The 26,742-nt window shown below is 41.8% G+C and overlaps 1 protein-coding gene and 1 long non-coding RNA gene across 4 annotated transcripts in view; one reads left to right on the top strand and one right to left on the bottom strand.

The window, feature by feature from the left end:
• Window positions 1-9,140, bottom strand: part of LOC127587363 (tropomyosin alpha-3 chain-like) — a 65,876-nt gene extending 56,736 nt beyond the window's left edge. For 2 of the 3 annotated variants that reach the window (XM_052045640.1, XM_052045639.1), the window contains exons 1-2: window positions 9,027-9,140; window positions 6,354-6,479 (exon numbers count right to left, since the gene is read on the bottom strand). In XM_052045640.1, the coding sequence (XP_051901600.1) occupies window positions 6,354-6,479; window positions 9,027-9,140 (240 nt within the window). The remainder of the gene's footprint in view (window positions 1-6,353; window positions 6,480-9,026) is intronic. The other variant, XM_052045646.1, reaches the window with a different exon arrangement.
• Window positions 1,897-25,930, top strand: LOC127587379 (uncharacterized). Its single transcript, XR_007958774.1, has 4 exons — window positions 1,897-2,008; window positions 3,425-3,486; window positions 15,638-15,719; window positions 25,711-25,930. It is a non-coding gene; the product is annotated as an uncharacterized LOC127587379 (long non-coding RNA).
• Window positions 25,931-26,742: the final 812 nt, after the last annotated feature.

Here is a 26,742-nt window from a genome sequence, read left to right as displayed (position 1 = left end):
ACCCGCACAGACACGGGAAGAATGTACAAACTCCCTACAGACAGTGGTGGGAATTGAACTGGGGTTGCTGATGCTGTAATAGTGTTACGCTAACCGCTGCACTATCTCAACTCTGAGGTTCTGTGGGAATTCCCAATTCTTGGAGGATCTGTGGAAAATATGGTTTCTTGGAGAACCTATGGTGTAGCTCCTCAATTCTCAGCGAACCTGTGGAAATCTGAACTCTAAGATTCTGTGGGAAGTCACAATTCTTGGAGAATCAACAGACATCTCAACTCTGAGGTTCTATGGGAAATCCCAATCCTTGGAGGATCTGTGGGAAATCCCCTTGACTGTTGGAGATTCTGTGGGAAATCTCTTCTCTTGGAGAAACTATGGCGTATCTTCTCGATTCTTAGAGAAGCTGAAGAAATCTCAACTCTGAGATTCTGTTGAAAATCACAATTTTTGGAGAGTCTGTGGGAAACTTTGACTCTAGGAATGTGTGAGGGGAATGCTCTACGATGGTGTTCAATCTGGGGTAAATCTCATCAGTTGTCAAAGAATCTGACAAATCTCCTTGGATGTTGGCTGAGCAGAGAGAAGTTGCATCCAAATGTTGACCATTTCTTGGGATAACTCCTTAAAATGTCATCCAGTTTGCAAAATATCTGGGCTTGTCTCCTGGAGAGAAATATCTTCATGCTCATTCTTAGAGAAATCAAATTTCGACCAATTTGAGAAGAATAACTTATCTAAGAGAATTAATGATCAAGCTGAGAAGAATCTCAGGTGTTAGCCAAACGAGTAATAGCTCTGCAAAAGTTTGTCCATCTGAAGCAAATTGAATTTTGGAGAAATCTCCTCAAATATTGGTGATTTTGACAGAAAATCTCTTCAAACATGAGTCAAAAAATTACTCAAATTATGGCCTTTCTGAGAGAAACATGAGATGCTAATTAATTTGTGAAAATATATTAATGAGGGAAATCCCATCAAAAGTGCAGGAATTGTTGGAAATCTGAAGTACTGAGCAAACTGAAGGAGTAATTAATCTAAATTTGGCATACCAAGTATCTGATCTTGGAAAGTTTGTCAATGATGGTTAAATAAAGCTTTAGACGTAGAAATTGATAGCTTTTAGTTAAATAAACCCATTAAAAGATCTGGATCAAAGGATGAGAGACAGGCTACCTGCTATCTGAGGAATAACCTTCCCCTGCTCTATGCCCCTAATTGAGGGAAAGCACCCTAAGTAATGGGGAATCACAGACAACTGTTTCTGATTTCTAGGATATAAAGACACTACATTTGGGAAATAAGATAAAGATCCTCAAATATTTTGAAATCTGATAAACCATTAACAAACTGAAATACCTACAAAAGTGCACTTGTGTACTAAATATTCATTCCTGCAGTATTTTGTGCTAGTGGCGGCAGAATCGCAGTATTGATTAAGAGAATATCGTAGGGCTGAAAAGCGGGGAAAGTCCTGGAGTAGTCAGAGATCAAATCAGTTTGGCAGAGGACTTAGTTGAGACACAAAATCAATATCTTATGGTAGACATAAGTTCATATATGCCACTGAAGTCTCAACAAAGGAATACATGGTTAATATATTGGATGAATTAAATACTTAAAATAGATAAATCACCTGGTACAGAAGGAATGCCCCCTAGGGAGTAAGCATTGAAATTGCGGAGTTATTGGCCATTATCATCCAAACATCAGTAGATTATTGAGGTGGTGTCTGCAGACTGGAGAATTGCAAATGTTCTACCGTTGTACATTAAAAGGCATAAGGATAAACCCACCAACCGCAAGCTAATAAGTTTAAGCAAAAAAACTGCAGATTTAGAAATCTGAAATAAAAACAGAAAATACTGCCAAGTATTTCTGAAATTTTATTTTTATCTCAGTTTAACACAGGTGGTGGAGAAACTTCCAGAAACCACGATTAAGGACAGAAATAGCCGTCATTTGGACAAGTCTGGATTGATTAAGGAAAGCCAGCATGGATTTGTTAATGGTAAATCAGCTTTAACTAACTTGATAGAGTTTTTTTGATAAAATGACAGAGACTTCTTTTTGTTAATGTGTAAGTAGATTTAAAAAAACAAATTCTTTAAACTATGTTCAAATAGGACTGTAACCCATGAAATAAAAGGGATGGCAGCAAAATGAATAGAAAATTATTTAAGTGACTGAAATTCTGAATGGTTGCTTTTCAGATTACAGGAAACTATAGTGGTGTTCTGCAGTGGTCTGTGCTCGGTCCACTGCTTTAATAGGTCCTGTATCTAAGGTAAAATGTGCTAGCCCTGGAGATGGTCCAGAGGAGGTTCACAAGAATGATCCCAGGAATGAAAGGCTTAATATATGAGGAGTGTTTGATGGCTCTGGGCCTGTACTTGATGGAGTTCAGAAGGATGAGGGGGGATCACATTGAAAACTACTGAATACTGAAAGGACTGGATAGAGTGGACATGGAGAGGATGTTTCCATTAGTTGGAGAGACTAGGGCCCGAGGGCACTGCCTCAGAATAAAGGCATGTCCCTTTAAAACTGAGATGGGAAGGAATTTCCTCACTCAGAGGGTGGTGAATCTGTGGAATTCGTTGCCACAGAGGGCTGTGGAGGCCAAGTCATTGGGTGTATTTAAGGCAGAGATTGATAGGTTCTTGATTGGTAAGGAGGTTATTGGTTATGCAGAGAAGGCAGGAGAATGAAAAAAAAAGCCATGATTGAATGGCAGAGCAGACTCGATGGGCCGAATAGCCTAATTCTGCTCCTATATCTTATGGTCTTAATGATTTGCACTTGGATGTACAGAGCATGATTTCCAAATTTTTGGATGACATAAATCATGATAGGTGGATTGAGTAGCTAGATAAAATATTTACACAGTGTAACCAATGTTCTGGAATCATTTATAAGACTGATACTTCAATGAGCACTTGGGTGTTTTTGGAATGCGTGTAGTATGACTAACTCCTCTCCACATGCCAGAGTTGTCTCATGACTTAACTAAGTGCCCTAAACATTTTACAGAATGCACACTTCAGAAGTGCTTCACTGTTTGTAAAGAGCTTTACAACAAACTGAAATAATTAAAACTTTAAAATTATTTTTTAAAAGCTTTATTTATACAGCATGGTTACAGGACCTTCTGGCCCAACGAGCCCGCGCCGCCCATTTACATCCATGTTAACTTACTAACCCGTATGTCTTTGGAATGTGGGAGGAAACTGGAGCACTCGGAGGAGACCCACGCGGTCACAGGGAAAACGTACAAACTCCTTACAGATAGCAGTGGGAATTGAACCCTGATCGCTGGCGGTGTAATAGTGTTAGGCTAACCGCTACACTACCGTGCTGCACATGTAGCATTATATAAATGCACATCTTTACTTGATACTAATGGATCACGGGGTTCTGATTTCAGATTTATCAACTGACGAAATGGTGACACTCAGAGCAAATCGCCAAGCCCAGGAAACTTAATCAGTGAGTAAAATAAATGCACAAATGCTCCTTGGTTTTTAGTCTATCAAGCATATCAAATTTGCTACATTTGGAGCATAACTGAAGTAGATACAAAAATGACTTATAAGTTTGATACTGAATAAGCAGGGGTCCTTTTTAAGAGGGCTGAGGGTTGACCTGATAGAGGCCAAGATAATGACAGGATTTCATACAAGAGTAGAGAAGTTATTTCCACTTGTAGTTGAGCTCAGAAGAAAGGTCCACAAATATGAAATTGTCATAAATAAATCAAAAAAGAAATTGAGGAGAAACTTCTCTACCTAGAGTGTACTGAGAATGTGGAACTTGCCTTCCAGGAGTGGTTGAGACAAATAGTAAACATAGATTTAAGCTAAACATCTAAGGGAGAAAGGAATAGAAGTATATGAGGCTGGGGCGAGATGAAGAAGGGTGGGAAATTTGTATAGAGCATAAACAGCAGCACTAGCCAGTTGGGCTAAACGGCTTGCCACTGTGCTGTAAATTCTATGTAACCTGCATGCCCAGGGTATCTGACATTTGACAAACCCACTAATTTATGGAGACCAAAGCGAGAACAGTCGCTAGTGATTGTGCAAACAACAGTTCTTTGAAATAACTACAGTTGTCTGTCATACTGTCACTGCCTACTATGGTATAGTTGGTTAAGCAGCAGAAATTAACACCTTAAGGCAGAAAAGGCTATTTTATGATCATACAGACTAGCACCCACTCATACGCATCTCTCCCTTGCTTACTTTTAAATCGCTCTGCCTATAATCATTAGACATTTCGAGGATTTAGTCTTCCCAACTGTCAAGACATTTGGTAATGACAATACATTTGGAATTCAAGCCATGCACCAGTAATCCCTCCAGCAGCCAGGGAAGCATTTTGCTGTCTGTGGAGTAGGGTCTCCTGAAGGACAGGTGCCGGAGAGTCTTTAAAAAAAAGCCTCTGTGGAATTGCATTCTTCTGTTGCTTGGTAATTATAACACCAGTTACTCAGAATAGCAGAGGACTAGAATGCCGTGTGTTGACCTTATTTTGGATGCATGAGGAATGAACACTGATGAAATCATTTTATATTTTGGTGGATTGCTGTCTTATCCTCTTAGGTCTGTCTTTCTGTCTGTCTGTCTGTCTGTCTGTCTGTCTGTCTCTCTCTCTCTCTCTCTCTCACTCTGTCTCCCTCCCCCATCTGTCTCTGTCTCTCTGTCTCTCTCTCTCTTTCTCTGACACACACACCCTTATGCTATTAACGCTCTGGTCAATGAATTGAAAGAGTTTTTAAAAGGAAGAGAAATATATCTATATATATATGTGTGTGTGTGTGTGTGTGTGTGTGTGTGTGTGTGTGTGTGTGTGTGTGTGTGTGTGTGTGTGTGTGTGTGTGTGTGTGTGTGTGTGTGTGTGTGTGTGTGTGTGTGTGTGTGTGTAAATCTTTCATGCTCGGTTTGCCCCAAAGCACTTTACACCCAGGGATGTACCTTTGAAGTATAGTCACTGTTGTAATGTAGGAAACACAACAAGCAATTTGTGCCCAGCAAGTTCCCTCAAACAGCAGTGTGATTGTAATCTATTCCAATCAGTTAATTGAGGGAAAAGCCGGAAAGTACTTCCCTGCCCTTCAAAATAGCCAGAGAAGGCCAGCAGGGCAACTCATCCAAACAGGTGGCATTACTGACAGAACAATACACTGTCAGTGCAACATGAGAATGTTAACTGTCCTTCTCAAATAGCTGGAGTGGGTCTCAAACCCACACTTTCTGATTCAGAGACTAGGATGCTACCAGCTGAGCTATTTATATTTTTGCACAAGATTGTAGCTTGCTCACTGAATCATGGATTGATAGTACAATTGAGGCCATTTGGTCCATTGCTTCGAGAACTGGTTTATTACCAGATCTCTTCTGTTTACCCTATTAATACGTGTTTTGCCTTTCTCTCCATGGTGAAGACTTTGTGGGATCTATCCAGTGAGTAGAACCATTGGATAAGTATCTTGTAGTTAATTTGGGAAACATTAATACAGTGAGTTTGGATTCTCAACTGGGAGAAGTCATTTGGAAATCTATTTCTTATGTAGAATTCCCTGCCTTTGCCTCAATCCTTTCTACATAGCATTTGGACGAGTATTCACCCTTGGACACTGTTTCAAAGCTTCGAGCTCACTGCTTCTGATCTCAGGAGGTCCCAAGTTGTTAATATAACATCCAGTGCATTTTTCGAAGTATGGTTACCATTGCATTGTTGGAATCTCTGCTGCTAATTTGGATATGCCCGGATCATATAAAGATTAATGGAGTAACAACCAGTTCATCTTTGTTTTAGGAAAGAGATTTTGATTGAAAGATGAACATTCACGAGGACATCAGGGAAAAATTCCTTACGTTTCTTCAAATAGTGCCATGGGATCCTTTACATCCTGTTGAAACAGGGCCTCAGTTTGATATCCCAGTTAAAGGGTGGTGTCTATGACAACATAGCACTCTGTAGGTATTGCTCCTCGTAGTGGTGGCCTGAATTATAAACTGAAATTGTTTGAGTGAGACTTAAGCGCATGAACTTTTGGCTCGGAGGCAAGAGCACAACCCACTGAGCCATAACTAATGGCTGAAGGAAGGGTAAGGTCAGCTAATTTGCTGTCTGATGTTCTGGCAAGGTAGTCAGGTCATAGAGGTGCCTGTGGGTTCCACCAACTAATCTCAAAATGGGCTTGGCTTCAGACATGAAATGGCTCACATACATGGGAAATCCAATAGATTTAGACGCCTGTCATCTTGGTTGTGAACAGAGACAGGAATAAGTCAAAGAAGCAAAATTATAAATTAGGGACAGAGGATAACAGTGTGAATGCTCTCACTTACATCAGCAGCTTTCTTCTCAGCCAATTCCAGTTTCTCCTGGGCATCTTTCAGGGCCTCTGAATACTTGTCCAGCTCATCCTCTGTACCTTTGAGTCTCTTTTGCATAGCCGCCAGCTCATCTTCTAACTGTCAGAGAGGAGCCAAAGGAGAAGGAAGCAAGCAGAAAGGGAAAGAGAGAGATTTTAAAAAATCAACTGATTATTAAGAAGACAAAGGAGAAAGTATTCTCACTATTAAAGAATTGAGCAGAAGTTGAATATAGTCATTTGTAGGAAATACTATATATGATGGAGAATATAACTTATTGAGAGGTGTGGGCTATGTCAGAGTATAATTTTAATGAGTGTGGGGTAAATCAGTGTAATACAGTAAAGGTCTGGAGTGTATCAGTGTAATACATGAGTTGTGGAGTTATCGTGTTGCAGGGAAGCCTGTGCATATCAAGAGTATTACAAAGGATGGTGGTGTTGGTGTGGGTATGTCAGAATGTGAAAACAGCATGTAGAGTGTATTCAGAAGTTACAGTGAAGCTTGAAAGGTCATGGTGTATACTACAGTGTGGGTTATTTCAGTGTTATAGTAATTACAGCCAGAGACAAATTAGATTCTTACAGTGAGAGGGTACTTTAGGGTTTGTTCCAGTGAGGAATGTATCAGTGATTGTTATAGTGAGGGATATATTTGTCATTACAATAGTGAGAAATGTTACTAGTGTGTGAAATGTTGATTGGGGGGATATTAAATATTGATGCAGTGAGGGATTTATTAGAGATGTTTACAATAAAAAGTTTGGAGAATTCCCTTGCAAAAAGTACGTTTGAATGTGAATCTGCTTCCATCACTTCAGATTGTAACAGCTTTTTTGTTTGAAAACATTCCTGCACTTATTAGTTGTAATGTAATATAGCACAGAAACAGGCCTTTTGGCCCACTGAGTCTGTGCCAATTGTCAACCATCCATCTATACGAATCATTTTAATTTACCCACTTTCCCACCAACTTCCCCCAGATTCTACCACTTACCCATAAGCAAGGAACAATCTATGGAGGCCAAATAACCTACCAACCGGCGTATATTTAGGATGTGGGAACTTTGAAGAAGCAGCTCTGCTGTTCTGCCTAAATAGATTATACAGTTCTCTTAAGTTAATGTTTAACCCTTCCCACCAGACAAACAATATCTCCTTATTTACACCATCAAAGCTTTTAATAATTTTGGAGACATCCATCAAAGCTGCCAGTAACTTCCTTGATTTAAGCAGAAAAGTCCCAGGTTTTCCTGACCATTAAAATGAATTTTCTCAACCCTGAAACCATTCTGGTAAATATTCACTGAACTCTCTTTGAATTTAATGAATTATCCCAATGACCTGGAAGATAAATGTATTGCCATTGTGGCAAATAGATCAGAACATTCCATTCTGTTTATTGATCTTGATAGGATATGTTACAGTTGACCTCGGCAGGTTTTAATATCCTTTATGCTATAAGGCAATTCCTGCACAAAAATGGGCACATGCTTGTTGATGTCCTGCATGGCTGAACATTCTTCAGGCTTGCATGAAAAATGGTTCCTTGGGCAAAGTATGGACTGTAGCCAGGGGGAAATTTCTCTGGATTCTCTCCACCTTTCAGTGGCTCATCACAGCAGCCGTTTCTCACCCACAGCCCAAATATTGTGCTAAGGTCCTCAACCAGAATCCCGCTGAAGGGTCTCAACCCGAAATGTCGACAGTCCATTTCCCTCCACAGACGCTGCCCGGCCCGCTGAGTTCCTCCAGCATCTCGTTTGTTGCTCACAAAGTAGTTCAGCATGGAAGGGGGGGCCAATGCAGCTTATCAAGCCTACACCGGCTGTATGTAAGAGCAATCCAGGTAGCCCACCTCACCAGGCCTCTCTTCCTGGTTCATAGGGCTATGGGGCGCGATTATGGATTGAACAGCAGTCCAGTCTCCCCTTCACCCAAGGCAACTAAATGAACAGTCACACAGCTAAGTAACAGGATGGCAGGCAGGAGTGCAGCTGAGACTGTGTCTGCCACAAGCATCACCCTTCACTCCTCTACCTCCCACCCCTGTCAACACAAAGGCATGGAAACCAACTGAAGTACTTAAACTCTTGGCTTGATTGAGATAAAAACAGGCAGAAACATCATGTTATGGGGCCATACTAATTAAAGTGGTTTAGTGTCATGGTTTTAAATCAGTGTAATACAGTGAAAGTATGAAGTGTATCAGTGTAATACTTCATGAGTTGTGGAGTTATCATGTTAAAGGGAAAGCTGTGCATATCAAGAGTGTTACAAGGGATGGGGTGGGTATATCAGAATGTAAAAGCAATATGTAGGGAGTTACAGTGAAGCTTTAAAGGTCACGGTGAATATTACAGTGATAACTGAGGCTTATTTTAGTGTTACAGTAATAAGTGCATAAGAACATTACAGTCAGAAACAAATTAGAGTGAAAGGGTACTTCAGGGCTTGCGCAGTGATTGTTATGGTGAAGGGTATAGTTGTCACTGCAATAGTGAGAAATGTACGAGAGTGTGAAATGTTGATGGGGGGGTTGGATAATAAATATTCCCCCCATGTTGTGTGTTTAGCCTTCCTTAGTCAATGAGGAGTGAAACAAATGGATTTGATTAAAATTTAAATACATTTTCTTCCTTCTCACCTGCTTGCTTCTCTCTTCTGCTGCCTTCTTGTCTGCCTCAGCTTGCTCTGCTCTGTCAAGGGCGTTCTCCTTGTCGAGTTTGAGCATCTGCATCTTTTTCTTGATGGCCTCCATTTTGTATTTTTAATTCACCCCCTTGCAACAGAGAAGGAACAAATTAAAGACAATGCTTTGGGGACTCTTCCCGAAACAAAGTTACAGCGTGGAGTGATTCAGAGAACTTGAAGGAAGGATGTCCAGTGACAAAGTGGCCACTCCACTGTCTCTCACCCCAGATGATATCTCCCCTCGTCTCTGAAACCCAACCTGAGAGTATTTTAATCAGCTGGTGCGGCACTGTTCCCACCCTAGGATGTGGCCTTGTCCAGACAATGATTGGCTGGTAGGTTGCCAAGAGATCATGCAGCCCTCTGTACTTGGACTAGTAGACAACTGCTTGCTATTAAAAGATTGGGCAGCTGCTCTCCTCACTAATATTTTTCTCTACTGTTCGTTCCACAGGCTGGCTCCTTACAGAGAATAATACAGCCTTTCTGGTTTTGCCAATACTTAGTCACCATACGAGCCTTCTCTCGTCCATTCTACCTTTTCTTTGTCTTAAGTATATCTATGCTATTTGAATCTACTAATTCACATTGTGAGTTTCACATTCTAACCACTCTGGGAAGAGTTTTTGTTAATATCCAATTAGAATATTATTTATTAGCCTTCTAGTTCTGAATTCACTACAGAAGTGGAAGCACTTATCCTGTTGAGCCCCTTTTGCTTGGTAGCGGTTTCCACACAACCCAGAGCACCTCCATTACCTCACCCAGGAGATATTTTTCCTGTGTGAGTATTGGAGGCAGGTTCCCCAGGCTGGAGACATCACAGGTCAGTGATGTGGTGCAAGAGTAGACCACTAGATAGTGATCAAGAGCAAGAGTCCCAGTCAAAGTGCCAAGTTCTAGCCTGTGTTACAGGCAACGTTTGACTGGGTGTGGCATCAGGGAGCTCTGGTAAAACTCGAGTCAATGGGCATCAAGGGGAAAACACTTCATGGCTGGAGTCATTCCTCGCACAAAGGAAGATGGTCATGGTTCTTGGAATTCAATGACCCCAGCCCCAAGATATCACTGCAGGAGTTCTCAGGGCAGTGTCTTAAACCCAACCAGTTGCTTCTTCGATGACCTTCCTTCATAAGGCTAGAACCATAAAGTTAGAAGTGGGGATCTATGCTGATGCTTGATTAATGTTTAATTCCTGAGTAAATGAAGCAACCCATATCTGCATACAACAAAAGCTAGACAAAGTTCTGGCAAGAGCTGATAAGCAGGAAGTACCACTTGTGCTACAGAGTTGCCTCCATGACAATGATCATCTCCAACAAGGGAACCTAGTCACATACCTTCACACTCAGGAGTAAATTCCCTACCATCAATGTCCTGTGGATTATCTGGACCAGCTATATGTGGCTGCTTCAGCAGGCCAGATGCTGGATACCCTGTGGTGAGTGACTCACATTTTGACGGCCCAAATCCTTTCCACTTTCTACGAGCACAAGGTAAGGTGAGGATGGAATATTCTGGACAACTTTCAAGAAGTTTGACACCACCCATGATAAAGCAACCCATTTAATTGGTACCACATCCACCACCCTGAATTCTTATTTTCCCACTATCAGTACGCAATGGCTGCAATTATTACCCTAAGTTACACATACAGATGTTGAACCTCAACTGCAGCAAGCACAGTGGAACACCATGATTTCCACGTCCATACTGGTTCTCAGAGTAATCCCAACAGTCCCATTTCACCCTCCTACTTCCCTGCAACTTTCATGCCCATCCACTCCTGCATTTATTCTTTTGCCACTGTGGAGTAATTTACAGAAGACAATGAACTTAAAAGCACATCTTAGGTATGTGGGAAGAAACTGGAGCACCAGTTAGAAATCCACATGTGCAAACTCCACACACACACTCAGGCTGCTGGAACTGTGAGGCAGCAGCAATAGCTGTTCTGCCACTGTATCTGACATCCCGACTTGGCAATATATTGTCAATCATTCATTGTCACAAAGTCTATCCTTGAACTCCCTACCCAACAGCAGTGTAGGAGTAACCTCACTTGAAGGAATGCAGCAGTTAAGAAAGCACCTCACTGCTACCTTCTCAAGGGCAATTAGGGTTGAGCAATAAATGCTGGCCTTATCAACAATGCCAGTTTTAGATACAAAATTGGTTTGGTAGAAGGAATCAGAGGGTGGTAGTCAAGGATTGTTATTCAGATTAGAGGCCTGTGACCGATGGTGTGCCACAGGGATCAGTGCTGGGTCCACTGTTGTTTGTCATCTATGTTAACGATTTGGATGACAATGTTGTTAACGTGGTTAGTAAGCTTGTGGATGACAACAAAATTGGTGGTGTAGTGGACAGTGAAGAAGGTTATCTAAGATTGCAAAAGGATCCAGATTACTGGGGAAGTGGGCCAAGGAATGGCAGATGGAATTTAAATGTGGGGTTTTGCATTTGGCCGGGATTAACATAGTAAATGGTAGGACCCTGGAGTGTGTTGTAGAACAGAGAGACATAGGGTGCATAGTTCCCTGAAAGTTGCAGCACAGGTGTTTGGAACATTTGCCTTCATCGGTCAGAATATTGAGTACAGGAGTTGGGACATCATGTTGCAATTGTACAAGTCTTTTTGGTGAGACCACACCTGGAGTATTGTGCTCAGTTCTGGTCACTCAGTTATAGGAAGGATGTCATTAAGCTGGAAAGGATGCAGAAAAGATTCACAAGGATGTTACTGGGACTGGAGCCCTGAGTTAGAAAGAGAGGCTAGGACTTTTTCCTCTGGAGCGTAGGAGGCTGACCTCATAGAGATATATCAAATCATGAGGATGTAGATAAGCTAGATGGTTGTAGTCTTTTTCCCAGGGTAGGGGAGTCTAAAACTAGAGGACATACATTTAAGATGAGAGGGGAAAGATGAGATGGGACCTGAGGGGCAACTTTTCACACAAAGGGTGGTGGCTATATGGAACAAGCTGCCAGAAGAAGTTGTAGAGGTGGGTACAGTAACAATGTTTAAAAGACCATTTGGACAGGTAAATGGATAGGAAAGTTTTGGAGGGATATTGGCCAAATGCAGGGAATGGGTCTAGCTCAGGTAGACATTTCGATCGGCATGGACGATTTGGGCCAAAGGGCCTGTTTCTGTGCAGTATATCTCTATGATTCCAATGCCCGGATCCCAATAGGTAAAGATCAACTGTCAGCCATGGTTCGGTTGGCAGCACCCTCGCTTTTCAGTCAAATATTTGTGGTTTTATATCCCACAGAGATTTGAGTAGAAAATTCAGACTGATACTCCTATCCAATGAGTGAAAGCTGGATTGTCAGAGGTGCCATCTTTTGGCTGAGATATTAAACTGAGATCCTATCTGCTCTGTTAGGTGGAAGTAAAAGATCCTCTGGTACTGTGTTGCTATTGGAGCAGAACTTATCCCTCACTCGTTCATAAAAAGCCTGATGATCTCATCATTATCATTATTGCTTTTCACGGGAATTTGCTCTTTGCAAGTTGCCTGATGTGTTTCTTACATTGCAGAAGTGATTACGCTTCAAAAGTACTTTGTTGGCCTTACTGTTCTAAAAGAATGTCAAAGGTATGATAGAAATGCAATATTTTAATAGAACGGTGAGAGTAAGACTAGAGAAAAATGATTTGTAACCATAATTTAGATATAGACTGGAAATGCCTTTACTCAAAGGATGGTGGAAATCTGGAACTTACTCCCTGGAAAAGCTGTTGAGGCAGGAGGTTAATTAAGAATTTCAAATTCATTTTAACAGATTTTTTTTGTTGGACAAGGATGATAACCATTATAGATTCAAGATGTGTAGATATGAACCACAGGTAGACCCGAGGAGCTGAGGAGTCTCCTAGTCCTTTGTCTTTGCTTACTGGCCAACGAATATCTCTCATCCCATGCCACAAAGATCACATGATCTAACCACTTCGTCTTTGTTTTTTGTGATGGATGGATTTCAGCTGAAGTTCTTCCAGCCTCTATGGAAAATGCCAAAGCTGTTAACTGGTAACTTTATCATAGCTTAACTGCCAGGTTTATTTTGAACAATGTCCTGGCCTTCACACATTGCATCTCTATTTATTCCATATGTCAAGAGGCTGACAGTGTATTCAGATAGGTCCATTCCTGTTGGGTTACCTCAACTGCACAGAAATAAAGACCCAGGAGGAATTTAAGCAACCGCTATCATATCACACAGAGGACTAGGCACAGAATCAAACTGCAGTGATGTCCCCAAGGTTAGTACAATTCTTCGGAGTAAAAATTTGTTTGCGTTCTCTAGCAGTGAAAGATATGTAGAGTACTACCTCCCAATAGTCCAGTTCTGTGGGATTTTTGTTTTTTTGTTGTAATGTAAGGAATGCAACAACAAATGTGCACATAACAAGGTTTCACAAACAATAATGAGATCATGACTAAATCTTTATTTTTGTATTGTTGCCACTGGACAAGAATTCACCTAATCTCTTTTGCTTTAAGTCCACTTGAAAGGATTTACGAAGACTGCACAGTGGGTGCACTCCCTCAATTAGGGGAACTATGAGAGCCAGCCAGGATATCTGTGCTCAAGACTATGGAATGTGACTCAAACTCACAACCTTTTAATGCAGAACATGAGTCACAGCAAGGTCAGTCATAGTATGTAGTTATAGTGCATTTAACCAGTGAAGGCCTCAGCATGAGAAAGCTTTAGTAAATACTGCTACAGCATTACCAATCATATGTGACCCAGCCTACTGTCACGCGTGATCGTCATTTTACCAGGTCCCATGTCCAATCCCTGAGTTCATGGATTTCATAAGCAATAGGAGAACTATGAATGGACAAATTCCTTGGGCTGAGGAGTGTAAATCAATTATGACTCCTGTTGAACAGTATCCAGTGAGTCCTGTTGGACAAAGATTGATCAGTGCAAAAGCAACTTGACTTGTACTTAACCTACTGTTTTTGTAGAGGGAACTTTATTCTATATCTGATCCATGTTAGACCTGCCCTGGCAATGTTCAATAGAACAGTATACAGAGAGCTTTACAATGTATCTAACCCATGTGTCCTCTGTGCTGGGAGCTTTTGATGGGTCAGTGGAGAGGAAGCTTTATTCTATATTTATCCCTGTGTTTTATCTGCGCTGGGTGTGTTTAATACTGCAGTATATAAGAAGCTTGACCCTTTATCTAACCCATGCTGTACCTGCCTACCACACGCAATGATAAAGGACTATTCTGGCTGTAATATTGTCACAGTTAATAACTCAGCAATGCTTGCTCACTGGTCTGACATGAAGAACGAGGTACGTGGGGTAAAAGTGATGGGTGTAGTGCAAAGAGAAAGAACTCTTTGGACTAAAAGGCCTGTTTCCGTGCTGTCTTTCTCTGTGACTCTGATTCTAAATTACATTTCTGACTTAAAAAAGAAGCATAAATCTACTCCTTGCTGGTTGGGCTCAGTTTACAGTCCATTTTAATGCAACACGTTCCCCAATGATAAGGTCATGCATTTTCAGGATTATAACAACGGATTACAGGAAACAAAAGAGTGGGTGAGCAAGGGCTATTTGCAGAGCATAAAGCTCCATAAAAGGATGTTTTATTGGTGCTGTCTCTGCACAGGCAGGTGACAGTGACGTTACATCAGAGCTCAGTTGCTGGCACTTGGGTCAATCAGGAGGTGGGTTGCAGGATCAGGGTTCTGGTGTTTTTTAGTTTGGAGGGAGAGAGAGTGGGCCATGTGAGAATGATGGATAGCGGGAAATAAGTAATAAAGAAAGAAAGAACAAGCAGCAGGAGGGATTGAGAAAGAGTCGAGAAGAGGCAGGTAGGTCCAGATAGAGGGTGAGAAAAAAAAGGAGGAAAAAGACTGCAGTGTGAGGGACCCATAGAGTGAAATGTATCAACATTTTGAAGATCCTTAGACATGTAAGACAACAAAATAAGATCTATTACATGTCATTCCCATACTAAGTGTTTTCCTGCATTCTCTGTCAGTTTATTTGCGGAGTGGTACAGCACAGGAGAAAGCCTTTCAGTCCATTGTACCTATACCAACATTTTGAGAGAGGTATCCAATTAGTTACAATTCCCTCACAACCCTTTTGTTTTCTTTTCCAACAGATGATCCAATTCCCTTTCAAAATTCATGTGAATCATCTTCTACCGCCCTCTCAGATAGCACATTCCAGGACATAACTCACTGCAAAAAAAAACACCTCATTTCCCTCTGGTTCTTTGTAAATCATTGGACTCATTTCTGCCCTCTAGTTACTGACCCCTGCTGTTGGAAATATTTTCTGCTAACATTTTATTTAAACTCATAATTCAGGATATATAAGGGAGTCTGACACTTAGCAAGCACCAAAGTGAAGTTGGAGTTGCTTTTCTTTGCACATTATATTGTCTGCAGTGGTGTCTCTTGTATTGCCTTTTCCAGTTTTTATATCTGTGAAGTAATGTTTGCAAATATATTTAAAATATAAAGAGAAAGATGACAGCAGGACACGTATACCATTGTTAATCATTCTTTTTTCATTTATTAGCAGGAACTCTGTCACATTGTGCATGGTAGTAGAACCCACCGTTTTACCAAAGTACAGTATGTTACGTCACTAAAGTGAAACAGTAAGTAAAACTACTTATCCCATATGGTTTAATTGTTGTAAGTGAGCACAGTTAGCAGTCAACTGGAGTGTAATTGCTGTAAATGAAAATATGAAAAGGTCACTGTGAGACCACTGTTAAACATTGACCAATGGACAAGTAGAGGGCATCAGCACCAGCACATTTGAATTTATTTACTTCTTCCTTTTAAGATTATTTTCTGTCTGATTATATCTGACAATTCAATGCATCATGTGTAACAGACTAAAACTCCCCCAAACGCAAGTCTTGCATGATGGTCCAAATTCCGTAGAGTAGGCCAGACGCCAGAGGAATATGTCTGATATATAGTTGCTTTTTCAAAAAAACAACCCAATATCAAACATATCAAACAGAGTCAAGCAAAGTGAGCAAGCAAGTTCGATGGTCTTTGAGGTTCCAGAGCACGAAGTGGAACATGTGGTCTCCAGAGTGAAGGGAACTGGAGATTAGCAAGCTCTTGAACAATGTGGGTGAGAATATCGGTGAAGTCCAGAGTCGGTAGACTACTTAGAACACCCTGGAGAGGAAACTCAAGAAGAACCATGGTTAAGTACAATCCCAACACTTACATTTACGGGGTCTCTTAGTCAGTGAAAGCAACTAGCTTTGTCCTTATCTTCTATGGCCAATGGAATATGAGATCCTAAAATACTTCAATACATTTCACCTCAAAAAAACTCCCTCATAAAACAAACCCAATTCTAAAAAGCAAATAAATTATAAATGCTGGTAATCTAAACTGAAAACAGAATGGTGGAAGTACACAGCATATCAGACAGCATTTATGGAGCAAGGACAATAGTTAACATTTCAGGTTCGGGCACGTCCCTCCCCACCATCGGGAGTATCTACAGGAGGTGCTGCCTCAAGAAGGAAACATCATCATCAAAGATCACCACCATCTGGGCCATGCCATCTTCTTGCAGCTCCCATCGGGCAGGAGGTACAGAAACCTGAAGTCCCACACCACCAGGTTCAAGGATAGTTACTTCCATTCGGTTCTTGAACCAACCGGCACAACCCTAATCACTACAGTTTAGCAACACTATGGCTACTTTGATCATTTTGCACCAAAATGGACTTTTTTTGTTCTAATTGTGTACTTTCTTGCAAAAATTGTGTATAATTTATGTTTAATTTATGTTTTTGTTGTGAACGTTGCTTATCTGATGCCATGTGCCTGTGATGCTGCTGCAAGTAGGCTTTTCATTGCACCTGTGCACACATGCACTTGTGCGAATGACAATAAACTCGACTATGACTTTGTTGAACTTTCATCAAAATTGAGAAGAATTGGAAGTCAAATGTGTTTTACTTTCTGAACAAAGGGGAATGAAGGGAGTGTTTGTGATAGGGAGGAGCCCAAGTGAGACATCATGACACAATTAGTGGCAGTGCTAGCTGAGACAGGTAGAAGAAGCTTTTTAATTGCAGATAATATGTATGTAGGAAGAAGAAGAGGTGTGAAAACAGAGAAGAATGAGGGAAAAATAAAGGAGGAAAGCAACACCGGAACTGTGGGATTCAAACTAGAGAAGCAAAATCCAGCAGATACTAGAAAACTGAAACAAAACAAACAGTGCTGGAAACACCATTGAGACATAGCAATTAATTTAACAAGTATTTATTTAACTCACTTTTGAAAGTTTCATCACCTTTTCATGCACATTAAGATGAGCACCATCTCCTGCCCCTTCCTGTCCAGGTAATCCCTGGATTGCTCCTGATTGGCACCCTGCTTTTATAACAATGACAAGGCACAAGTCAGGAATGTAACGGAGTACTCTCCACTTACCTGGATCAGTGCAGCTCCAATTAACTTCCAAAGGACAATGATTTTTTTACAGGACAAAGCAGCCTATCCACCACCTTAAACATTTGTAAACCTCCACATCAGGCGCAAGGTGGCTGCAGTGTGTACCATCTATGGAATGCAGTCACCCACCCAGGCTACTCTAACAACACCTCATAACTTGCGACCTCTACCACCAACAGGGCAGCAAGTGCATGGCACCATCTATGCATCCTGACTTAGATATATATCACTAGTCCTTCATCGTTGCTGGATCTAAATCCTGGAACTTCCTAAAAGTACTGCTGCAGTTCAAGAAGGTTAGATATGGCCAATAAACGATGGCTTTGCCAGCAATAGCCAAATCCTGAAAACAAGTAAAAACACTATTACCTATGGATACATCTACTTTCAACATATCCCCTTTTTCTACCCAATACATTAATCTTGCGATCATGCCTTGTGACATTCAATACATACATTATCTTCTGATTCTCTTTCTAGATCATACCCTGTCCCACTGTCGAATTAAATAAAACCATTATCATATTCCTCTTGGATCATACCCCACACCACTTTACTTATCTAGCCCCCACGTTGGTAACACCCCTGATCTCAGCATACCAGCGTATTATCCCATGGATGTATAAGCACAAGATCATCACTTCTTTCTCTTCTAATATTTGTAACAAGTTGAACTGGTCGGAATTCCCCTTTCTGAATCAAATACCAACAGAAAACATTCTCAAGCTGAAAGTAAAACCTGTCAGATGAAATCCTTGTGGAGCGAGCCCTCCTGTGCGACTTGGCTTCCAAAGGATGCTGTTGGGATGATGTGGAAAGCTTGGAGTCTGTCCTGCCTTGTTGCCTGAGTTACTCCTGTCTTTTATATGGCCCCATCATGGTTTAGAGCCGGGTCTGACCGTTACAGTAAGTGACTTCATTATAATTAAGTCTATTGATTTTTTTCCCCCGACAGAGGTTTCAGAAAATCATTCAGATCAATGAGCCTGATGCTGTCTCTAAATAGCTTGCCTGGAGCTAGCGATATGAAAGGGGTGGTGGGGGATGGAAGTTAGTCCTCTGCTAGAACCTTAACTAAATTGAGAGAAAATGGTAAATGTTGGTGTATGGAGGGATTTTATGAATGCTGGCACATGAAATGGAGATAGCTAGCATATAGACAGAGCAAGCAATTAGCAAGGGAAATGATATATTGGCTTTTATTCCATGAGGATTGGAATACAGTTGTGAGTTGTCTGCAAATGTATAGGCTTTCATGATGGTACACCGAATGGTCTGTGTGCAGTTATAGCCTTTGTACCTAAAATAATATACTTGCCTTGGAGTCAGTGCAATATAGGTTCACTAGATTTACTTAATGAGTAAGATGGGCCAAAACCCATTGGAATGTGAGTTGAAAAGTGTAGAATTCAGTGAGACGTTGACTGGGTAGGTGCTAATTGATTGTTTTCTCCAGCCGGAGATTTTAGAACCAGAAGGCACCGTGTCAGGATAAGGTATTGCCTGATTAGATGAGAAGAAATGTCTTTACTTGAAGGTTATAAAGCCATTGAATTCTTCACCCTCAATTGATGCCCACTCATTAGGAATATTCAATGCTAAGATTTATAGATTTAACAGAACAAAGGAATATGGGACTTGGGTGGGAAGTGGAGTTGAAACAGAGGATCATCCATGATCTTGTTGAATGGAAGGACAACCTCGAGGAGCGGAACACCTACTCTTCCTTATTATGTAAAACGTTCTTTGTGAGTGTCCTTGGCAGAGGAGGAAAGGCACACTATGGAAACATACTTCAATGTTTTAAAACTTCTGCAAAGAATACTCAATTCCTTTTGTCAGATCACATGTGCATATTGGCATTTACCAATGCAAATCACTGTGTCAACAACTGACTCTGCCATATCCCTGCCACAACGTCATTGAATATCTGGCAGCTAGTTGGTGCCATGGAAGGTAGCCAGGACGTGAGAGTCTGTGGGTAGTGGGTAGTGAGTGTTGAGTGTGGAGTTGCTAAGAGTTGAGGAATGAGACACAATTGGCTTATTGAGGCAAGGTCTGGTGAGGGAGAAGTTGATTGCGGACATGATTGGCAGCCCTAATTTACATTGGCATTGATGTTTGGTGGGTGGAGTGGTTATAGAGTGGGAAGAATCCTAAGAAGAGTTCTTGAAGCAGGACCTACCTAACACTTCGGACTTCTGGGCCATTTCCCAAGAAAGGCAGAAACAAGCTTTATTAAGTTCTTTGGCACAACTGCCCCACAGCACAAATTTTGCACAGATGGTGTCAAAACTAGCTTTTGATGTCAGTGTCCATATCTAGTAGCCTCCATATGTATAACATGCAGAACCAGAACAAATTTTATAAATTATGCAACCCAAACACTGATTGCATTTAGCAATCAGCTTTATATTAAATTTGTTGTAATGACGCTAAAAATTTTTTTGCCTTTGATCTTTATCAAGAGATTATAGGAAGACCCATAAGGCCAATATGCAAAGTTCAAATAAAATTAGGTGCTTGCAGCAGGCAAGAATAAATGGACAGAAACCTGATGTAGAAATTCGCTTTGGAAGTATGTGAAAGACTGGTATGGATTTCGGCGTTGATAGAATCTTTATGATCTTTAAAAGGGAAAGGGAGATTGGAGATGGGGAAGTACTTAACAAGAACAGTTCTGAGAAGGAAGTCAAAAATCAAAAACTGCGGTTGCTGGAAATCTGAGACAAAAGTAGAAAATGCTGGAAATAGCAGGTCAGGCAGCATCTGAGCGAAAGAGAAATAATTCATATTCCAATGTTCTGATGAAAGGTCATTAATGTGAAAATTTAACCCTACTTCTCTCTCCACAGCTGCTGCCTGACCTTCTGAGTGTTTCCAGTGCTTTCTGCTTTTTATTCCAAACAGGGCCATTTACAATTAGCATATTTGAATATGCTTTCGCAGTCAGACTGTCAGCTCATGTGTACTATAGAATTGCTCAACACAATCTGATGTAACTTGTTCATTCAAAGAGGTTTTCAGAAGCATCATGAGGATACGTGGTTTAAAGGTCGGCACAACATGGTGGGCCGAAGGGCCTGTATTGTGCTGTATTGTTCTATTCTATGGTTCTATGTTGCCAGGACTAGAGGGCCTGAGTTATAGGGAGAGGTTGGCCAGGCTAAGGGTCTTTATTCGTTGGAATGTAGGAGAATGAGGAGCGACCTTATAGAAATGTTTAACATTATGAGAGGCATAGATAAGGTGGACGGTAACAGTCTTTTCCCCAGGGCAAGGGTGTCCAAAACTTAGGGGCATAGATTTAGGGTGAGAGGGGAAAGATTTAAAAGGGACCTGAGGGGCAACTTTTTCATGCAGAGGGTGGTGAGTATATGGAACGAGCTGCCAGAGGAGTGGTTGAAGCAGGTTTAATAGTGTCATTTAAGAAGCACTTGGATAGGTACATGGAGGGGCGGGGCTTGGAGGGATATGGGCTGAACACAGGAAATTGGGACTAGCTGGGTGGGGATTGTGGTCGGCATGGACTGGTTGGGCCCCAGGGCCTGTATCCGTGCTGTGTTGCTCTATGACTCTATGACAATGTCTGTTAACTGGGCAGCCAGGGAAGGATGTTGGGCAGTCAGCATAATAATAGGAAGAGGTTCCAGTGAGCAGAAGGTGGGCTTCTTTGTCATTGTGAGTTTGGAGAAGGCTTGGGGAGATGGTGGAAAAGCCAGAATATGAAAATGGATCAGGGACGTTGGAAACCAAATAATGCAAATATTTCTTTAACTATTGAGATGTAGTTGGAGGTATTGGTATTGGTTTATTATTGTCACTTGTACTGAGGTACGGAGAAAAACTTGCCTTGCGTACTGATAGTATAGGTCTATTCATTGCACAGTGCAGTTACATTGAGTTAGTACAGAGTGCATTGATGTAGTACAGGTAAAAATAACAGTACAGAGTAAAATGTCACGGCTACGGAGAAAGTGCAGTGCAATAAGGTGCAAGGTCACAACAAGGTAGATCGTGAGGTCAGAGTCCATCTCATCGTATAAGGGAACCGTTCAATAGTCTTATCACAGTGGGGTAGAAGCTGTCCTTAAGCCTGGTGGTCCTTAAGCCATATTCCTGTATCTTCTACCTGATAGAAGAGGAGAGAAGAGAGAATGACCCGGGTGGGTGGGGTCTTTGATTATGCTGGCTGCTTTGCCAAGGCAACAAGAGGTAAAGACAGAGTCCAAGGACAGGAGGCTGGGAGATTGAAGGGCATTATAACCTTGACTGAAAAAAAAAGTATGGTGCTGACACTTTCTGACCCTGGATGACTTCAAAGAGGGACTAGTACCATTAATGAATCGATGAAGTGAACGACCGGATAACCTTGGAATACTGTCCACTCCCTCCTCACCCTTTTAAAGATGATCTCTCATTTCTATTGGCCAATTAGTGCACTGCCAGAGGGGGCAGGCATGACGATAATGGGGCAGGACAGTCCTGATTCACAATGGAAGAATCACTGTCCACACTTCTGTTCCGCACCACTACACTGTCAATACCTTCAGTCAGCTCATGACAACAGTCAGCCCGCCAGGCCAGTAGTCCTCTTCCTGGCCTCCACTGTCCTTCCCAAGGTCAACCAGAGTATCCTATGAGCTAATCGTGAAATGTAATTGTCAGTGCAATACTGTCCCCTTCAGTCAAAATGTGTTACATGGGGAAACTGCAGAAACCCTCCACTTTGCATGAGGAGGCTAATGTCTCAGCTGGAGTTTAGTGTCCATAACTGGGCACCACACTCTGTGATGCTGAGATTATTAGTGCTAGGATTTTTTATTTATTCATTTTTCGGGATTTGGTTGTTGTTACTTGTTGTTGCTACGTTCCTTCTGGTGAAAGCACTCGAATTGTGGTGTTGGGTAGGGACTTCCACAATTTGGACCCAATGATGATGAAGGAATGGACATACATTTCCAAATCCGTATGGTTTGTGACTGAAGGGGACTCTTCCAGGGCCAGAGTTCCCATGCAACTGATGCCCTTGTCCTTGATGGTAAGTTTTGCAGGTTTGGGAGGTGTTGCCAGAAAAGTCGAGGTAAATGACTGTAGTGCATTTGGTAGATGTTACACACTGTGTGGTGGTGGTGGTGGAGGGAATGAATGTCTAGGGTAGTGGATGAGGTACCAATCAGGCAGGCTGCTTTGACCCAGGAGATGTTGAGCTTCTTGGTATTGCTGGAACTGCACTCATCCAGGAAAGCAAGAGTATTTCATTTCACTCTTGATTTGTGCCTGGTAGATGATAGAAAGGCTATAAGATACCAGGAGATGAGTCATTCTGCAGAATTTCCAACCTGTAACCTTCTCTTACAGCTACAGTATTTATGTGGTTGGTCCAGTTGAGTTTCTGGCTGATGGTGCCCAGAAGGTTGTTGATAATGGGGAACTCAGCTATTGTAATGCTATGAAACTGTCAAGAGTACGTTCTTAGATTCTTTTTTGTTGAAGACAAGCATTGCCTGGCATTTCTGTGACGCGAGTGTCACTTGGCAAGTCTCAGCTCATGCCTGAATGTTGTCTAGGTCATGCTACATGTAGGCGTGGAGCACTGCATTTTCTAAGTAGTTGCGAATGGATTTGAACCTTGCAACCATCAGTGAACATCCCCATTTTTGATCTTATGATGGAATGGTCATTGATGAAGCAGCTGAGGATAAATGGGTGTAGGACACTGCTCTGAGGAACTCCTGCAGTCATGTCTTGGACGGAGATAATTGATCTCCAACCATCTTCCATTGCGTGAGGTGTGACTCCAGCTACTGGAGTGTTTTTCCCTTGATATCCAAAGACTTAGTTTTACTGGAGCTCCTCATTGCCACATTCGGTCAAATGCTGCCTTGATGTCAGGGGTAATCATCCTCACCCCATCTCCGGAATTTAGCTTGTTGGCCCATGTTTGGGCCAAAGCTGCAGTGAGGTCTGAAGCCAAACAGTTCTGATGAAAACCATATTGGGCATTTTGGAAGAAGGCATTGGTCATGGCATTGTTGATGGCACCTGCCTTCACTTTGCTGATGACCAAGAATACATTAATTGGCCGGTAATTGAACAAATTTAGGAACTTGTTCCTAAATTTCCACAATTTCCATTTGTTCCACAAACAAATGGAGGAATTTAAAATGGAGGGATATGTGGGAGGAAGGGGTTAGATAGTCTTAGGCGAGGTTTAAAGGTCGGCACAACCTTGTGGGCTGAAGGGCCTGTATTGTGCTGTACTGGTTCGATGTTCTATGTTCTAAATTGGATTTGTCCTGCTTTTTGTGAACAGGACACACCCAGGCAAATTTCTACATTGTTGGATAGATGCCATTTTTGTAACTCTACTTTGGCAAGAGGTACAACTACTTCTGGAGTGTATGCCTCCAGTACAATGTCTGTGATGTTAGCTAGTCCTGTAACCTCTGCTGTTTCCTATGGTCTCTGCTGTTTCTTGACATCACGTGGAGTGAATCGAATTGGATAAAGGTGGGTTTCTGTGGAGGGTCGGATCTCACAGGACAAGATGGATTATCCAGTCGGTACTTCTGGCTGAATGTGCTTGTGAACGCTTCAGCCTTATCTTCAGCACTCAGGTGGCAAGGCCTGGCATTATTAAGGATGAGATGTGCTTGGAGGCTTCTCCGATTAGTTGCTTAATTGCCCTCCACAGTTCTTGAATTGAAAAACAGTAACATTACATCGGACTATATTTCATTTTGTCTCTCTCAACTTGCATTGGTGTTGTTACGTTTATTTTGTTGTTTATTTTGTGCACACCTATGTATACTTTATGTTAATTTATGTTAACTTATGTTTGTAATGTACTGTGCTGCTGTTGCAAAAAGTTAATTTCTCATGGCATTTATACCCTGTGTACGTATGCCTATGACAAAAAACTTGAACTTGTTCACGACTGCAAGACTGAAGAGCCATGATCTGATCCATTGGTTGTGGGATTGCTTAGCTCTATCTATTGCATACAGTGAAATCAGCTATGAAAACAAAATGGCAGAGCAGGCTTGAGGCTTTATTCCTGTTCCTAATTTGTACATTTGTACGTACAAATTCAACAGACTGAATGCCTTCCCTCTGACCATTCTGCAAGTTCAGTTCTGATCACCCATCTATTGCCAACCTGGCACTTCAGAGGACACACTGAGCAAAAGGTCCAGCAAAAAATTAAAGTACTGAAAATAATTCATTGAAAAGAAACTCAAATTTTTTGCAGTTCACACCCAATTTCTGTGAACAGTTTACTATCATATATCCTTGGCAGAGTGCACTGCTAGACAAATTAGGAAGTGAAGTTATTTGCCTGAAAGGTTGGTTAATTTGCGCTGAGCCTTCAAGTAGCAAGTAGAGCCGCATACATTGCGATGTTGTGGTGGTGGATGTAGCTTCAATCTGACTTACTACAGTTACCCAAGGGGAGAGAATGGGAGGTGGAAACTCTGCTTTGTTTGTGGTGGGGCTACTGGTCCTGCTGGCTGCACTAGGGCTGTACCTGCGGACAGTAATGTTGGAGAACGCCCTGCTCAGGCAGGAGGGCGACCAAGCGAGAGCCCCGGCCCAGATATTGAGAAGGGTGGATGGGCTGCAGAACCAGCTCGATGAGATGAGTGTGACCCTGGACCAGAAGAACCACTACATCAGTGACATCAACACCAAGTTTCTCAAAAGCAGCACAGAGCTGTAGACCAAAGTTTCCAAGCTGCAACAATATCTGGGAGAGAAGGTAAGGAGACAGTGAGGAATTATGATGCTGCATTTATAAAGTGTTTTTGAAATGGAGCCACAGTTTTTAGGAATGTGGGATCTGTTTACATCGATGCAAGAAGGTAGTCATCTCAGTTTAATGTTTCATCCAAAAAGTGGCACCGCTGCAATGCAGCAACTCCTTTGCTACTAGTACTAGAAGTGTGGGTCTGGGACGGGTGCTTGAATGGGTTGAATGGAGGCTCAAACCACATCTTTTACCCTGCTACTCACAATATACAGCTGACGATGTGTGCTTCTGAATTTAGAATCAGACAGCACAGAAACAGGCTCTTTGGCCCACTGTGTCTACACTGATCATCAAGCACTGCTCTACACTAATCCTTTATTATTCCCCCCTCCACCCTCCAGATTCAAGCACTCACCTACACACTAGGGGTAATTTACAAAGCCCAATTTGACACCTGTGGCATTTAGGAGAAAACTGGAGCACCCGGAGGAAACCCACACAGTCTTAAGAAGAACATGCAAACTCCACACAGACAGCACTGGAGGTCAGAATTAAACCTGGACTGTTGGCTCCTGTTAGTTGTACCACTGTGTCACTACATGTACGTAAGTGGTTGGTTCCTTGCTGCTTTGACCTGGGATTGAACAATTATCTTTCTGCTATTCAGAACAATGTTATAGTTCAAGTTTATTGTCATAGGCATAAAATCACAGGGTAGAAATGCCATGAAAATTATCTTTTTGCAGCAACAGCACAGTACGTTACAGACATAAGTTAACATAAGCAGAAATTATACATAACTTACACAGCAAAGTAAACATAACAACACTAGGGCAAGTGAGAGGGAAGAAGAAATCTAGTCCGAGGCAGTGTTGGGGTTTTTCAGGTGGGCTCAGGAACCTGACGGCAGTGGGGAAGAAGCTGTTGTTGAACCTTGAGGTGTGGGTCTTCAGGCTCCTGTACCTCCTGCCTGGTGGCAGCATCGAGAAGAGAGCATGGCCCAGATAGTAGGTTATAGGGGTCAGGCTGTCTGAGTTTTACACACCAGTAGCGCTCCAAGAGACTTAGTAGGTTCATGCTTATTAAAATGTTTTGGACAGGTGCAGAAAGCAATCGAAAAGGCTTTTATATCTAGAATAAAAACAGAAAATGATGGAAACACTCATCAGGTTAGGCAGAGTTAGGATGCTTCAGCCTGAAGCCTTAACTCGGTTTCTCTTCCCACTGACGCTGCCTGACCTGCTAAGTGATTTCAACCTTTTCTGTTTTGATTCAGATTTCCTTTTGATCTCCATTTTTATCTAGAACACTGTTGCTCGACCGGTTTTATCAGAAGTCCCACTTGTTCTTGCTTGGTAAGGTATGAACCTCCTTGATAACCACCCATAATGTCACAGGCTGCACCCTTTTAAGGAGGAAGGGTTTGCCCCAGG

This window comes from Pristis pectinata, chromosome 40 (assembly GCF_009764475.1).
Source record: "Pristis pectinata isolate sPriPec2 chromosome 40, sPriPec2.1.pri, whole genome shotgun sequence".
Taxonomy (NCBI): Eukaryota; Metazoa; Chordata; class Chondrichthyes; order Rhinopristiformes; family Pristidae; genus Pristis; species Pristis pectinata.
The sequence above is the reverse complement of the archived record's forward strand: the minus strand, read 5'-3'. Positions and strand labels throughout refer to the sequence as shown.